The sequence below is a fragment of the Hippichthys cyanospilos genome, chromosome 15 (genome assembly GCF_059441005.1).
Source record: "Hippichthys cyanospilos isolate Australia breed blue-spotted pipefish chromosome 15, RoL_Hcya_1.0, whole genome shotgun sequence".
Classification (NCBI taxonomy): domain Eukaryota; kingdom Metazoa; phylum Chordata; class Actinopteri; order Syngnathiformes; family Syngnathidae; genus Hippichthys; species Hippichthys cyanospilos.
Genome location: NC_142383.1, coordinates 7471808 through 7490000, shown reverse-complemented (window position 1 = coordinate 7490000; position 18193 = coordinate 7471808). Strand labels below are relative to the sequence as shown.

General features: G+C 37.5%; 1 protein-coding gene across 1 annotated transcript in view; it reads right to left on the bottom strand.

Moving 5' to 3' along the window:
- Positions 1-18193, bottom strand: part of sardh (sarcosine dehydrogenase) — a 45054-nt gene that overhangs the window by 26694 nt on the left and 167 nt on the right. The window contains exons 2-10 of the mRNA XM_088435887.1: positions 16101-16293; positions 15793-15929; positions 14800-14978; positions 13382-13561; positions 12549-12672; positions 11884-11984; positions 8895-8999; positions 4861-4990; positions 3046-3132 (exon numbers count right to left, since the gene is read on the bottom strand). Of these exons, the coding sequence (XP_088292013.1) occupies positions 3046-3132; positions 4861-4990; positions 8895-8999; positions 11884-11984; positions 12549-12672; positions 13382-13561; positions 14800-14978; positions 15793-15929; positions 16101-16288 (1231 nt within the window). The 5' untranslated portion in view covers positions 16289-16293. The remainder of the gene's footprint in view (positions 1-3045; positions 3133-4860; positions 4991-8894; positions 9000-11883; positions 11985-12548; positions 12673-13381; positions 13562-14799; positions 14979-15792; positions 15930-16100; positions 16294-18193) is intronic.

Genomic DNA, 18193 nt, shown 5'->3' with positions numbered 1-18193 from the left:
GTCTGGGTTATTCTGGAGCTCGGTGCTCTACAGAGACATATGGGTTTTTGGGTATTTCATAATCCATATTTTTTCGCATTTTGCTTTGACTTTTTTTTTTTTTTTTTAATTGGTAATACAAATCACAATGTAAGTCTTGATTAACATTTTGCCTCCATTTCTTCATTTATTTATTTATTTTTCGCATCACTGAGCACTCAGACTAATTACATTGAGGCTAATTAGTTTTTTAAAACCATCATTGTGTACTGCCTTAAGTACAGGCAATTTTTAGTACTGCGCCAAATATCACAGAGATGACGGTGCTAATTATTGTGATTATGAAAAATTGGGCGATGCGGCAACAGCCATAGAGTTGTTAAAAGCAATTACATGCCCATAATCATCACAGCAAACAAACACACTTAAGAGTTCTGCCTGATTCTCGGACATCATGGAGGTGCTTTTATGTTGCCTGGCAACGCTTACAATTACCGAAAGTGAACACTTCAAGCGAGTGAAGAACTTTAGCCCTATGTTTTCTTCCAGTTTTAAGCTTTGAGCCAAGTAAGCTGTTGTGTGACGTGAATGTGTTTTGTGCGATAAGAGATGAGAGATGAGACAGCGGCAGGGGGGGGGGGGGGGGGGGGGGGGGAGTGCTGTGCGCGTTACAGAGATGGGAAGGGGGCAAGCATTTCATAATACTTCAGCTTTAGCTGAAGCGAACAGTGGATTCAGTGTGTGAGATAAATACTAAAGAATAAGACCACTTATAGAAGACATTTTATGATATTGAGGAAAAGCTGTCTGGTCGCTACATTCATAAATCGTAAGGAAATGCTAATACTAAACCAGTCCTTGAGTAATTTGAGTACCTATGTTAAAAACAAAAAACAAATGCTTGAGGCATTTTTTTCTTGCCCCGGATACCCACTTATTAGTGTACACCTTCAGAAAAAATATGTCAAGGGAATCACAGTTAAAATTGGTGTTTTCCTTAAAGCAAAACGATGGAAACGCAGTGAGGTTAACTTCAAAATAAACTTAGTTTATCAAACAATAAACATTCCTACTAATCATAGTTTAACAAATTAGGCTGACTCAAACAACTGGTCTCATCAACCAAAATTTATGGGGAGAATTTTTTACTAAGTCCAATGCTTTGAGGGAGGAAAGTATTGTTCTGCTAAGCAGTTTAAATTAAGTTAAAAAAATATATATATATATTGAGCAAAATTTATAAACACACCAAGCAAAAACCAACTTTTCTGTAAGACATCCAAATACCAAAAGTACTCGATAGCTGCATGCAGCCTTATTGCAATGGCAGCTGATACAGTACCAATGGCAGACGATAACGACGGCTGATAGAATAAATATCTAAGTGAACATTGATCACATTAAACCTCTCAAATGCCAATTAACTCAGTCAATATCAAATATATATTTAAACATCTTAGCAGTCCAGGCATTTGATTTCAAGTAACTATTTTTTTAATATACGGGCAAAGTACTTTCTCAAGATCATTCGGAATGAATGAATTAAAATGCAATTTCTTTATGTATATTTAAATAGTTAAGGTTTATTACAATTTGAATGTGCAGTCTGTAGTCCAAACGAGATGATTTTTTTTTAATGCTCTGTCATTGGTTTAATATAAATAGTATCTGTCAACAGTAAAATCGCTGACGGTTACTTGGCATTGGTATTGGTGAGCTTTCATGACTTGACTGCTCATACTGGTACTAGTCAGAGATACATAAATTGAAATCAAACCTCTCATAATTTTACAGTGATAAAAAGGCCACAAAGTAACTTGGCTTACAAATAGCATTGTCTGTCAGGCATAATAGTTTTACTATAAAAAGCTTGCTTTTACTTCACACTTGCAGAAAAGTTACATAAGGTTAAAATATTTATTTACAAAAGTCTTCTGCTCAGGTAATACGTTTTTATGATGATGACAAGTTGAGTAGAATGAATTAGGTGACATTATTTATTACAAAGAATTTAATACACAAAACAATACTTCAGAGAGTCACTTTTGTGAAACATCAAGACATTAAACGTGTACTCGTCAGGTTATTTTTTTCTATCAGCAATAAAGTCATTGTTACATAAAGTCATGCATTTCATATTATCTAATGATGGGCTAGATGGTTCATAAGCAATTCACAAGACGGCAGTGAATTGGAGTGCACCAATGGAAGAAAATAGATTTTTTTTTTTTTTTTAAACACTCTCCTATGGCGATTACTTTGACATTTACACCTCCGCGCAATGTATCTTTCTAGATGCTTTGACTCTGACATTTCTTCATGTCTCAAGTCAGGGGTGAACTATGTCACGTCACTAAATGGAATGACATGTTTGACCTGAGGCACTTCTGTATTACTTTGTGCCCGTCAGCATCCAGGTATTAACATGAGGGATGTTAAAGTTCACTAAAGAGTCAAAAGCAATCATTTGATTATGTAATATGGCTTTGTTTTTGCTGTTATCTCTTTACTATTCTTCATTTGTCCATAAATTCGTGTTTTCTAAACAAGAATGTAAATTGTAACAACTATGGGTGAGAAGACAATTAGGGAAAAAACAGAGGGAAAATATATATATAATAAATAATACATTACATTTTGTGGACATTCAGAACTTTGGAAAATATTCCAATTTGTACAAAAAGGAATGTGTTTTTATTACATTTAATGTTTGAGTAATACTGTATGGAGTATATACAACACACCTAAAAAAGTATTACTTTGAGTACTGCTGTATAGTATTGTATTTTATTCAAGTTACTAGATGCACCGGACTTTAGTTTATTTTCTTTAATTCCTGTAAACACCACGAACACCAAAAGTCCTGGAATTTTGCAACTCTACTATCAAGATACATTTTTTCCCCATTTTTTTTTTTAACAATAAGCTTAATTAAAATGACCATCTTTTTCTCTCGTTATACAGCCTGCTTTGATGATGAATTTTAAAAAGAGAACATCATGCACCTCTCTTGAGATTTAAAATGCAAATGAAAGGGACTTTTTTTTTTTTTGTTGTAATTCTTACCAGCACTGTTGAAGCCACAGCCTAAAAAGAACCCCCTGACTTCTGGAGCTTCTCCCATTAGCGGCTTATGGTCTGCTGTGAAAGATTCTGTAGACAAAAAAAAAAAAGACAATGTCTAAATGACAAAATAATGATTATACAGCAGAAAAAAAGCTAAGATGGAGATATTACTTTTCGGTGGTATCTAATATTGTAGGAATGCACAATAATGACCCAATTGATAGTTGAAAAAAAGATGACATCGCTTGTATCCTGTTGATATCAGTAAATCAGGCCAATATTGAAAGCTACCTCAAGTAATCCTACATTAGTCTGGTTACTGTCCCTTTAAGAGTACAAGTCTCAGCCAAATGACTTATAAAGTAATAAGGCAGCATGGTGCCTTGTGTGACTTTGTAAACAACATGCTTTACCATTGCAAGAACGGTTTATTTTAACCAGGGCTCGAGGCGGCGCCCAAATTTCACAATGTGCCTATTGAAAAAAAAAAATAAAGGTCACACATCTGCAACCAGTGGTGTCCTCTTGCTAAAAATAAGATTTGTTTTTATGCGTTGATATTTAGGTACAATTACTAGAAACTAAATATTTATAATATATATAGAAAACACGAGTGGTGGAGATAAAACATGACCAACATTACTAGTACAATGGGTACAGCCATGCATCGCAGCTTTTGAAATCGCCTCTTAAGTGACAACAAGTCAGAAATTAGATAAAAGTATGACTGTGCGGTGTTGCTAGTCACATATTTGCAAGAAAGATTGATTTTTTTCCCCCAATTCTCTTAGGTTGAAGCAACAAATATATTTGTTATACAAAAATGTTTTGATTATTGTAGACATGGACAAGGTTTCAATAATTGCTAATACTGTCCACCAAAGGTACTGAGTGCTTTTTTTTTTGCTTAATCTAACCAAAGGGACATTTAAATGGGTCAGAATATGATAAGCTGCTTGCAGTTGACTCACCAATTTGATGGCAATTGAGATTTTGTTTTTTACTTTTTTGGCATGCATTGAGGATTAATGTTTTTGTCTTAATTTCAGACCTAAGCATCACACTGGAGGACATGAAACATTTCCATCTCTAAACCAGTAAATATGCAGAATTTTGATGATGTTGCCACCTTTGGGAGATGATTAGATGAAACTTTACAGAAATCAAGTTACAATCAAGTTGGATCTTAAGAAATGGTTCTCAAAAAGCAATCAAAAACCCACATTTATGCAAGTCCAACAAATTTCCTTTCTGTATAATTTTAATAGTTGGTACATGATTAGTCTATTGTGCCTCACAGAGGACATTTGTGTTTGACAATAACTAGTGATAAAGTATCACTAGTGCTTGTAGAGTTGACTCAACAAGCCAGCTCTACTAAAAGAAGATGGCAATTGCTGTTTTTTCTTTTGTTAAAAAAAAAAAACAATTACCATGCATCCCTATAATATCGCATAGCATGAAAGTTCTGAAACAATGTAAGAGCAGCCATTAAGTTTTAATTTGATATTTCCTAAAAGTAGGTAGTGTTGTACAGAGCGAGACAGGCAGGCAAGCAGAAATCTCTTTCTGAATCCTTTAGTCACCCACATCATTGCAAATTCGCATTTATTATGATCATTAATTTCGCCATATTTCCATTTTTATTTCTTTGTTATTAGGTATGAATTTGTCTGGGAGGAATCAGACTCGGTGGGATCACATATGGATTGTATTCATCTCTAAATTTGCATGTGTGAGATCTTTTCATGTGGAAAATGGCGTTGCGACTTTTGTTTGAATAGTGTGTGTGTGGGTGTGTGTGTGTGTCTGTACCTGGTCCACAGACAGTGGATTTAATACCAGTCTGCTCTAAGACAGGAACTCTGTTGATGGCGCCCTCGATATGCTGCATGAAAACATCCCAGTCCAAGTCAAAAAGACTGAAGGCAAATTTATCCGAGACCTGTGAATGAAACACAGAGGATGCCCAACATCATTAATGTGACAGCATTTTTAGCAAACTTGTTGACTGGCAAAAGTCAAATTCAATCTTGCCGATTAAGTGAACATTTTCCACAGGTATCAACCCATGCCCGAGTTCACAAGTAAGTCGCTCATCCTGATCCAAGCTTAGTTCTTATCTTCTCACACATGCAAGTCACTGATGATTCAACTTTAAAGTCTCCGCTTCCACGCTAATCCGGCTCAGTCCGTAAACCGGCACTTTAAATCAAAGTCTGGTTGCTCTCTATGCGGGTCATCTCTTTTGCTCCACATTCTGCCACAGAAAAGGTCAACCTAATTTTTCATCTTTAAAATGTTCCATCAGCATTGGAGGCTGTCAAGGACATCGACTGTGCACAAAATCTGCACTTGGCACCTTTACAACAGGTGTGAGTGAGTGCAAAGATTGAGCAAACGCTTGCCGTAATGACAGTCTGGCAAAACTGCACTTTGGTGGAAATGCAGTCATTACTGCGCATTTACCGGCATTCCCTGAAAAACAATGTAAAACAATACTGCCAAAGGTGTTTGAAATGTTTTTCTCAGGAAATCACATTAAAAAAAAAAAAAAAAAAGCAAACTACTAGGGTTGGGACAAGATCTCCAAATGGTATACATGAGTGCATTTATGACGTGAGAGAGCACAGAGCTGCAAGAACTCATGAATAGTGTGACATGTCCGTCACAATTTCAGACCTACGTCGTGGTAATATGCTCGTTTATGAGAATATTGGTGAGGTGATACGTGGACATACCAGGAGTGCTAAACAATGCCCTGTCTCCAAATGATGTGTCACTCCTATTTGAGCAATTTCACCTGTTTTTTTTAAAGATATATTTTTTAAGTATCATGAGAAACAAGTGATCCAGTCATAACAGTAAGCATGTACCGTACTTGTCATAATAGTATTAACAAGCCCCAACTCAACAATTGTCACAATGATAAATAGCACTCCACAAGGGTAATGTTGGTAGCCTATATATGATACAATGACATTATTATCAATATAAATTTAGAAACTGTGTATGGAAACCAAGACCTGGTTAAATCAAGCTAGTGTGACAATTACACTATATGGTGCTCATTTCACCATTTTCTGCAATTTTTTGTCTATTTTTCTTAACGCTTCGACCATGTGCTGAATAATTGTTTACATTTCTTCAAACAAGGCAAATATAAACACATTGAATGGCAATACATCCCTCGCTACTTTGAGCCTCACCTGTGGCGCCCTCAGTACATCGCAAATTAAAAAAACAAACAAACAAACAAAAAGCTATATTGAGGAGAGACGTGCTGTGAAGGTTCAACCTTATACAGTAACTGTACTGTTATTGCTTCCCATACCTTTGTAGTCTCACAGAGAGCCGCGGTTATATTAGTGGCACCCGGAAATTTAAATAAAGTGAAGCCTATAGCTCACCAAAGTTTGCACTTGAAATTCCAATTTATTACATAATAAATCTCAGTAAGAGATTTACAAAGCTCTACAGCTTCTCCATTCGCATCTCCGTCACAGTGTGTGTGTCTCAGCCACGTGATTGGCTCCCAGCACAATCATGTGAGTTGGCCCTCCTGCCATCAACTAACGAGGGAGAAATCTATGAAAGAGATTTACTATGCTCCGGTGAAGCCTCTTTTTTACTCTCCCTTGAGTCTAAGAGTGTGTTTTACATGGCTCCCGGCGTGACCATCAACCAATGAGGACAGGAGTTGTAATCTACTCCTGCCCCAGCTCCCGCTGGTTAGGTAGACCAAGTGGAGTGCCGGTCTACCTCAGGAAACACACACGCTGTTCGATAGACAAAACAGGAAGGAGGAAAGAGGCTTCACTGGAGCAGTGTAAATTTCTTCCCCAGATTTGTTTTGTAATAAATTAAAATTTCTACAATGTCAACTCTGATTGTTATCATGTTTGGTCAGCTACAAGCTTCACCCTAATTTAAACATCCGGGCGCTGCTAATATAACCGCGGCTCTCCGAGAGACTACAGCCAAATATATGGGAACGGGAAGGGACAACAATACAGTTACTGTACTGTATAACATTTAATAATTTAGGAATCAAGTAAATATGTGTACAGCAGTAGTTTGATGTCTGAAGAGTGCCTGAGGCCTGTAATTAAATCGTCCGCGATGCACTGAGGGCACGATAGGTACACTGTACTGTAAATACAATATAAATGTAGCTTTGCCATTACAACATTAGTAAATATGTCTAGTAAGGCTGCCTTTCAGAAAATTTAAAGAAACGAACTGGGTGTTAATTTCTCTAAGCGGAGTGGTCATTATATAAAAAATGTAACTATAAAAGTCACCTAAATTAGTAACAGTTTCAGCAAGTAATCAGAAAATTAACTAAGCTGCTTTTTCAAGGTTACTGTGGCAACACTGGTTCCTAAGCACTGGGCTTTTGGAGTTGCAGCATCATTTCAAAACAATTGGAGTAGTGATGGAACAAGCTATTGTAGGTGGCAGTCATCAGTTTGATGCTGCCACAGAATTTTGTGTTATTAGGAATCACAGACACCCAAAGTAGAGATTGTTTTTGTCCAATTTAGCAGAGTCCTCTACATCCTTCCCAAGACATCAATCCTTCTTATTTCGCCTTCTATTCTCCCCACACTCTTTCTGTTTAATTCTCATCTCTTCTTTCTCCTCCAAAGCGATCAAAGCTTGCGCTCGGCCGCGGAACAAGGAGAAAAGATCAAGACGTGACTTCTGCACACATGAATCATGTCTGGACGCAGCCCAGCTCAAAGACGAAAAGTCACTGAGTCATGAATGATGAAGTCGAATCGTCTGATCAAGTCACTTTTAAAACTCGTCACAGACACAAGGTCGTCTGCAGTTGTCGGCCACAATATTAAGTACACCTGCAAAAACTCATGAGCTGGAGGATCGGCTAGTCAGCTTGGACAAAGAGATTGATGAACAATACCAAAGTTGAATTCTTTTTGAATTAGATATTCTTCACAACTTGACTGAAAGTGTTGACATTAGAGTTGGAACTGCGAAAAAACATATTACTCTTACACATTATTATTATATTGTTTTTTAAAGAGTATTTAAAAACTACTGCCATTGTGCAGAAAGCAAGATGTGAGTGATTTTCCATAGGTCATCAAATTGTAATCTAATTTAAAAAAGGGACCATAGCTCACATATTTATACTAGTGATTACCAACCAGTGCGCCAGTTGCAAATTTTTTTGGCATATTATTTATCCACATACAGCAATAATGCAATGTCCTTACCTCCTCTGGTGGGAAAACGCTGCTTGAGGAGACCAGAACATGTCTCAATATCAAGCAAGTACAACAAGATACTATTCATAATTTTTAGACTTACCCCTACCCCTCGAAAAAAAGATTTTTTATATATTTTTTTCTGTAAAATGCGTACCTTAATTTAGTGAAGAAAGGAAAGCACATTTTAACACCGTGTAATTTGAAAAGTTTAAAAAGAATAAAAACATCAATAGTACAGATTGTTGAGTATTGGTAATTGGTTTGCAAACTACCTAAAGTTATTTGAAAGTGTTGTCACACTCAGTCACCACACACAGTTGCAAACGCCTACACACTAATGGCTTCTAATGAAGTTATTTGAAAGTAGAGCAAATTAACCAGCCAATGACGTCAAGTCACCACTGAGCTGCCTGATGTATTTGATTTGATGATTAACACGATAAAAGCTACTGCTCTCACTAAAGTACAAAGCGCAAGCATGAAAGGTTTACATAACAGGAGGAAAAGAATTCACTTTGATGCCTGCATCAATAGTAAACTATCTCACACTTTGCTGCAAATAATTGCGTAATGAATTTTGCTGTCGAATTTTCAGAATCTGTGAGAGTTTACCTCATCCCAGAAGATTGGATTTTGTTCGTAGCCACCCACAGACAGAGCGTCCCCTTGGAGACGCAGGTACACTGATGCATCATGGTCCCTCACATTTGGCATATTCTGCACAGATAGATGAAATATATTAAAACAACGCACGATAAGCTCAACGGCGACATCGAGACGCATCCTGATTCTTTAATGCACTCGATAAAAGCTGAACTCTTTTACAACAGCAGTGGGATCTGTTCACCTCGTCGTGTCCTCAAGTGAAGTGCGGCAACAAAACATCTAATGAATAGTTTGGCTCCAAGCTTGTTGTGCCTTCGATACGCGCTTTGTGAAATGTGTTTTCCTTTTAACACCACTGTTCTTTTGACAGTGCAGTGACTCCAAAAAATAACACAGAAAACATCTTGTACACAGCAGCACTGTACTACTTTTTGTCTTGCGTTACCTTATTTCTTGTAGCTACAGAGGAGCAAAAATTTCGAAACGGCTATCAGTCGGGACTTAGTCAGGAATCCATGTGGGATCCAGTAGACCACTGGTCCCCAACCCGTGGTCCGCGGACCGGTACCGGTCCGTGGATCAACTGGTACCAGGCCGCGTGGGCTGCACCGGAAATAAGGTTTTGGAGATGATTTAGTTTAATGGTACGTGCACACCGAACACGAACGAGGCGAAAAAGCGGAGAGTTTTGTATTGTATGTAATGGAGTTCGTGTGACTGGGCGCGAATGCATGTCGGGCGACCGACGCGATGGACGCGAATGGCCGCGCACAGTCACAAGAAGTAAAATTTCGCCTTTCGCGTGAACTTAATTTTTTTTTTACTTTTTTTGCGTTTCGCGTCACGACAGCCAATCAACTTTGGGAACATTCAACGGCTCACGCAGGGGGCAGGAATAAATCATGGCGGTCGCTTTGCGGTCACCGGGAGCGATCCAACACGGCCAGCTGAGCTTTCAATACGAAATAGAGCCAAGCAATAGCACTCACCTGGCTTGTAGAAAGGCAGAAGCAAGAACTTGGGACAACTGGTATGTGCAGCGTTTGCTTCACTTAACAGCTGTTGAACAGTAGTTACTGTGCTAAGCTAACGATAGCGCAGCATTGTCAGCACAATATTTAGCACGGTCTCGGCCACTGCGAGATTGCGACATTGCCGAGATTGCCGCCTCTGGCCGCTGTTGATATTACATATATTACATACATAGTGAGAAGGATGATGTGGCTTTTAGAGCACGCCCCCCCCGTTCCACAATATAAATGTAAGGAGTTGACCGGTCCGTGGTGATCAAAAGGTTGGGGACCACTGCACTAGACTACACTGTCAAGACACCATCATGCAAAGGCACTTTTCAAGTAAAACACTCACATGACCCAAGCATAAGATGGCTTAGCAAGTGACAACAAAGAATGTGGAGATGCGGACTAATTTCAGTATAGTGCAAGACTGCTGCTTTCATATGTTAAAATTCTTATGTTGCCAAATTTCGCATTCACTATCATTTGGGATCATTAGAGTATTTTTGACAATTCGTGCAAGTTTAAAAGGTGTGTGTCACCTTTAGTAATGCTTGTTTCTCACAACAAACTCAGAAAATTCTTATGAACGCCTAAGGCCTTATGTTTAAAAGGGAAGCCAAGTCTAAATATAGCATTCTGATTAATATTGTGTTCGTGGAATACGATGAAGCAGCAAACTCTACGCAGTTTTATCTAGCTCGGGGGGCAGCCATTTTGCCACTTGCCACATATGAAAATTACATCATGGTTGCTCAGGGCTCCAATCATGGCTCATCAGTTTTCTGAGTTTGGTCATGTGATCTTTGCGTGCTATGCTGTGATTGGTCATTTTATGAGCCCTGTGCAATTAACCAGGATGTTGTTCCCAGTCCGTATCAAATAGGAAAATGGCCACCCCCAGGAAAAAAACGATTGATAAAAACTTTTTTGCTTATTAATTTATATTGCACAAACACAACATTAAGCAGATGACCGTGAGATGATTAATGAGCCTGCATAGAACATATTGTAAAGTTTTGACTTGACTACCCCTTTAATGTTTAAAAATAGTGGTTTATGTTGAGAACGTAAAACATCAGGTAAAATAATGTTCACGTTTGCAAAAGCGGCTACACAGTCTTTCGCCAATTGCATCACAGTAAACTGCATTTATCATTTCACTTTAAACTGAGGCATAATTTACAAGTGATGATACGATGTATGAGAACAAATGTGCTGTGATTCAAAGTATAAACTCACGAGTAAAACGTTTACTGTCATCATAAATCCCGTGCGCGACAGAAGCAAATAATTCTTCCAGGACATAATGGTGCTGGTTAAGTCGCCCCTTGGTGGCCATTAGAAAGAAAGCATTTGCTTGTGACTGTCTCTATCAGCGCTGCTCAAATCCGGCACTCAAGAACATCTATCCAGCCTGTTTTTTATGTTACCCTGCAAAAACATACTTGTTTCAAATAATCAATTCATTAGCAAGCTTCACAGAAGCCTGATAGTGACACTGATCATCTGAATCAGGTGCACTGGAGGCGGGTAACATGGAAAACATGCACACACATGCTTCCAAAAACTGGATAGAAGAAGGGGATGTTGGCCCTACATCCACTTCTTTTTATCCAGCGAGTATGCACATGATGGAGCAGTAATGCTGCTTAAGCTCCTCTTAAACTACATAAGAGAGACTAGTTTTGGCTTAAAAAGAATCCGCCTCGAGAGGATGAGCACTGTTACACATGTGCCCACTGGCTCAGAGCACATTCCCTAATTTGATACACATGAAAGAGTTAAGTTGTGCCACTTCAGATAGGTCTTGTATATACACAAACATCCTAATACAATTAGAATATGTACACAAAGAAACACAGGAACCATCTGAGCCTTTTTTTGCGTTGTATAACAATGGCCACAGTGCCCCCTGCTGGTTGTAGAAACGAACAGAATTTTTATTAGCCAGCATGGTGGCTATACCTTTTACTAACCTGAATGCCTTCGATTCTCTCGGTTACTACGTAGGCGTGATGCATGGCAATGAGGGGCACCTTCACTCCAGCCATATCCCCCAATTTGGTGGCCCACACTCCTGTACCATGAGCACAAGACAGTAACGTTATCTAGATACCTTTTAAGTTTAGCTAAAAAAAAAATATATATATATATATATATATATATATATATATATATATATATATATATATATATATATATATGTGTGTGTGTGTGTGTGTGTGTGTGTGTGTGTGTGTGTATGTGTTTTTAAAACTGCTACCTTTACCAAGCTAATTTTAGCAACATTAAGACAAAAGTAATTGGCTCATTGTTTTCTTGTTACAGACCAACTGCGATGTTACAAAAAAAGTTGAGTGTAAGGTAACTTTTTATGCCATTTTGGAAACAGGCATTTGCACAGTTTGTACTGTGTAATTACAGCCATAGGGGAATCCCTAGCCATTTTTAAGTTAGTTTAATTAAAGGGAGGCATGTTGATGCACACATATTTAAGTACATAGTACTTATAGTACTTATAGTATAGGTCGGGTTGACATGTGGAAGTAGCAGCCACAATTCAAAGCATGACACCTGATGTCAAGTTTTTATTGCAACACATTTTCCCCATCTGACACCCACAAAAAAATGGTTGGCTGACCTGCGCAGTTGACCACACATGGAGTCTCGATTGTCCCGTGCGGGGTCTCAACTGCCTTCACCCTCTTCACCCCGAGGTCGTCTGCTCGCACTTTGATGTCAGTAACAGGGCAGTTCTCAATCACCTAGTTGAGGAGGGTATGGTTACTTTTATTCACAGACACTGTAGGCATCTGCATACTGTATATGTAATTAACTGCACAAGAATTAGTGAAGATTTTCTAGTCTGACAAAATTGTGTTAAATTCAGCAAGTAATTTATCAAACTAAAACTCATGTCAAAAATGTTGATTTTCAGTTTTTATGTCAGTTTTCTCTGGAAAATATTTTAAAATTATATATCTTAGGCTCATTAACGTATTCGAATTTACTTCTTGACTTACTTTAAAATGTCATTTCAAACTTTCCCAGATAAAACTAAAACATATTATTATTCATACTGTAGTTAAAACAAAATGTTTCATTGTTCAGATGAAAAAAAATTTTGATTTAAGTGGTTTTGTTTGCTATTCATACACACTCAAAACGATACCTACATTAGCACATTAAATGTGAGGGTATTCTTACATGAACATATTCAGTTTTGTCTTGGCAAACACAAAAGAAATAAGCTGCCTCATTGTGCTGTTTAAAGAGACCATGTATTGGTACATATCAGATTTATTTTTTTTAAATTAGTCACTTTGCAAGACAATTTAGGGATATTGGGATTGATGTAGCAGAACCGTGTGTAGCAGTAAACTCATATTTCAAGTGAGACTTCTGTTACTCTCTCTTAAACGCAACCTTTGGCCTTAATAACTAGCAATAACTGGAATTGTAAGTAAACATTACCGTAGCTCCCCTAGCAGATGCTGCTCTGCTCAAGGTGGTGCATGTGCCCGCAGGATCCATGGTGCCATCTTTGGGCACGTAAAGTGTCCCGTAGAGGTCGTCAACATTCATCAGAGGATAAAGGTCCTTGGTCTCAGCAGGTGACAGCACATGGGACTCTATACCGTAAACTTTACCCAGCTAGGACATCGGGAGAAGTTGTGTGGTCAGTTGGTGGTTGTGAATTGTACATTTAAAAGAACCATTTTCAACATCAGATCAAATTCAGTCGAGAAGAGTCTCTATGGTGAGGAATCACATGTTCCAGAGAAGTGAACTTGAGACTCGTTGCCATTATATAATCAAAGTAAACAATGCGGGTACTACCTACCTGCAGGATTCAATTGCAGAGGCAAACAATTACAATTTTTAAAGCAGGGGTTCTAAAACATTTTGGAGTCAGAGACCCCTTTTTTGGAATTCAAATTTTCCTAAGGGCCCATCGCAAATGTTTGTGGAAACAAAACAAACAAAAAAAACTTAAGCCAAACATACGTGACAAATAACACAATTATTACATTTTTAAAAACGTGTTGAATTGATTGCGTTAATGAAGTTGTGCATACATTCATAATTTAATATAAAATGAAACACAAATAAAAATATTAATTATTAATAACAGATATTATTTCATGGACCCCCTGCAGTCAGGCCAATGGACCCCCTTGGGTCTGAGGACACCACTTTGAGAACCACTATTTTAAAGCACCGACAAAAACCTGCAAGTGATGGAAGTTCTGTGAAGGAATTTTTTTTATCAAGTATAAGAAAAAAGTATGGAATTTATTCTGGAATATGAATAATTTTCAAGAAATAGAAAATGCATTTAAAAAAGGAAAATCACAACGTTTAGTTTTCAAGTTATTGGTAATTAATCACTGTAAAAATCAAATTAGAAGAACAGAAAACTGGCATTAACTTTATAAATTTTAATGAAACATGCAAAATTTTAATATTGGCCTTTCTTTTTTTTCATTTGAACGCAAAATGGATTACAACATGTACATTTTGCTGCTTAATTCATATTCCAGAAAGAAATACTATTTAGAATGCTGCATTTGGACCACCGGGTTTCAAACCCAAGGCCCAGAGCCAAATTTGGCCCGCTAGGTAATTTTATGTGGCCCGCTAGGTAATTTTATGTGGCCCGCGAAATTTCCACGATCCAGTTCCAAATTTCTAATGGAGATTTTGCAATATTCGGGGGTTTGTTTTGTTACAACTATTAAGCTCTAATTCTGATTTCAAAACTACTAAGCCATCAATTTGTTGTGTACAGTAATAATACTATAAGACTATTTCAAATGTTTTTTTTACAATGCTATTCTTTGCTATGTTTTTTGAAATTGTTTAAAAATTTAGGTGATCTTGTTTCTCACCGACATAAGGCGCTTGTATTCGTCCAGCCGCTGCTTGTTGGAGGCGATGAAGAGTCCTCCGTTCTGGATCCAGCCAGTGTGCAGGCCCGTTTCTTCCTCCAGGTCTTTGCTGATGACGTTCCGTGTGTGGGCCAGGAGCTCCACCTCAACATCGCTCGGGCGAAGCTGCCACAGGAGACCTAGAATGCACACAAGCACATTTTTTTTTAAACAGGAAAAAATGACTGTTGATGACATGGATAATGCTCACAATCAACAATCATTATTATTATTATTATTATTGATGTGTAATGCATCGATGGCCTTTTATTCTGGATGTTTGACATCAGTCTCCTTTTTTTTCTCCTCAGCACACATTGAGGTGGTGCTAAAAATAGCACACTAGTACTGGGTCATTTATCTGCTAAGGAAAATTGAAACAGAAGAAGCTTAAAATTACATATGTATTGAACCATATCAAATATATTGTATCTTTTTTTAATAGATCTGTAATTTTATGACTGCGCCATTAATTAATCATATTCACACTTGTCCATATCATATTCTTGTATCCCTAAATAAATATGAAATTTGTTGATTAGTCCCCCTTCTGCGGACACTCAAAATCAAAGAAATCTTTAATTTGCTTTGTTTAGATGAGAAATAGATTGGGCAATGGATTGAAATGAATGTCACTACTCTACACACAAACTAGTCACAGTTTACAAAGAAAAACATAAAATACTGTACATAATGCAGCATAAACTAAGCACAACTGTTCAATGACACCCAATTGTTCGGAACACAAATACATAAAAAAAAATAATGTCCTTAGAATGTCATTAATTGTGCCATGCAATGCATTCCGTGAACCTTTATTTTAAACAATGTACTTTCTGTTGTCACCTGGAGGCCCGTGAAGTGAAAATATGCATATGATTCACACTTATTAAAATGGATTTAGAGGAAATATATGCTATTTCATTTAAGATCAATTTCAATATTATAAGATACCTGCTGTGTGCCAGGTGGTTCCGGCAGTCAGCCGATCCCTCTCCAACAGAACAACATTTTTCATGCCCATTTTAGCCAGGTGGTATACTGTCTGACAGCCCAGACTGCCTCCACCTATCACCACCACATCTGCTGACCTAAATCACGAGAACAAAAGAGAGTAAGAAGCCACCGCTGGCAGAGTAGTCATGGTGACCTATGATTATGTCTGGAGAATCAAGTCTCAATATATACAATATGTACAACCTTACATTTAATTTTCTCTATCACAAGTGGTGGAAGCAAGTTTTCAGCAGTTAGATGCTAACCTTGGTAGAGGTTTAGTTGGCCCAGATGTTGCTGCGTCATCCTGTTTGAGTGTCTTCTCATAAGGGACGCTCTTCTCCGTGGTGTGCTCCGAGCTGTAGGTCCGACAACTCGTGCGCCAAAGGGGGTTGTTGATCGGCGGGCGCGCCGTCGACACCAAGCGCCGTAGCGCACTCCCGAGAAAGGCCATGGCCCCTGCGGAGTGGACGAAGACGGAAACCTTTCACATGAACAATATCCCGTAAAAGAAAAAAGAAATGTGCCTAAAAGAAATGTTAAAATTAATCTACTGATCGAAAACTAATCACTTATCAAATTAATTGATTTACATAGGGGGAATCAATTGGTGCAATTATTTCATTTATAATTCTCCAAGTCCTCTAATCTTAGCATCTCAACAGTAATTATTCGGATTTATGTAGTGTGTGAAAGTAATTATCATTTGTCTTTATTCAAAATAAGATATTTGCAAAGATTTGCTTTTAATTTGGCAACATTAAATGGAACCGGTAATTGCAATGTCAACCCATCTTTAGCGATATTGCCTAAATGTTCAGATTTTAACCACCAAATAAATGACTATTTTTGGTAAATAAATTCAAATTAGGCAAAATCAGTTTTGAAATGCACTTTTTTTAATTGATCAATATAATATTTAATAGAAAAAGCATTTCTAAAAATATAAAACAGTGACAGTATTGCTTGTGACACAATTTCTTGTTTCTTGTGACACAATGTAGTATGCATTTAAAAATGTCAAATTTTCATTTAACATTATATTAGTTTAAATTTATTGCTGTATCCAAGGTTTAATATTACTTTTTTTTTTTAATAATGTGCTGTCTGTAAAATGTAGCATTTCCTTGTAAGGTGTAAAGTAATTGTTGTTTAGTATTTTTTTTAATCACTAAACAATACTAAATAAACAATAATTGGAATGAAAACTAATTTTGGATAAAAATCATTTTGGAATACTATTTCTTTTTTCAATCAAACCATTGATTTTTATTAAATATTCTATAGTGACAGTACAACTGCTTCCAGTGGCAACATAACCTTAATTTGTACAATAGTGAGAAATCATTCCATACTTTACACTAACCTCAACTAATGCAGAATTAAATTTACAAGTGCAATAAATGCCTCAATAGCACCAAGGCATCATTAAACCAACAATCTGATGCACAAAACAAATGTTTTGAAAAAACATTTTCTGTTCCACATTAAGAGATATGCAAAGTTCCAGCCTTGTGTGCCTTAAAGCTTGTATGTGCGGCTATTTTTTTTCTTTTTTAATTGTGACTGACAGTAGTCCTGATAGTTTTTGAAGCAACACAACTTTTGCGAAAGGGTGCACAGTGTGCAAAGCATTGCAATATCTTGTTTTGCTGACAGATGCAACAGTTAATGGAAATTCAGCTTGAAAACGCAAATAATTCTCCTTTCCGCATTATTTTTCATGGGATCAAACCAAAACTGTGCACATTTGACGTGATGGTACGAAGATGGGAATGTTAGGTTTTTTCTTTTGTTTTAATCATAGCTTTTTGCTGCAGCTTCTTGAAATGTTCATGCTGACTTCATTTTGACAGACAGGTTCTATTTACTGGATTTTTTGGTTGAACAGGTTCCTCCCACGTTCGAAAATCATGCAGCCTAGGTAAATTGGACACATACGTGTTTGTTCGTTCGACTTGAGCGAATAGTTGTTCGTCTTCGTTTTCCCTGCGATTGACTGACAAGCTAACCCGCCTACTGCCCAAAGACACCTGGGATAGAATCCAGCATGCCCGAGATTTTTTTTTTTTTTTTCATGGCGAGTTCAGATGATGTTATGACACGAATTGCAAGCAGAGTTGGGGTCTGTCACATTCCTCCAGACCGTGACCAACAAAACGCAGTTTTTTCTGTTTGACTGCATTTCCCAAAAGCGACGAGAAGGGTAACCCTTCATTCGACGTTCGTCCACACTTAAAGCTAACGTCGAAAAACTTGCAGGACGCACGCAAAAATCTAGTAAGAAGCGACGACTGTAGCGTATGGCACTGTGCAGTACACGCCAGGGAAGCTGCTATAGTATTACGTGGCATGCAGC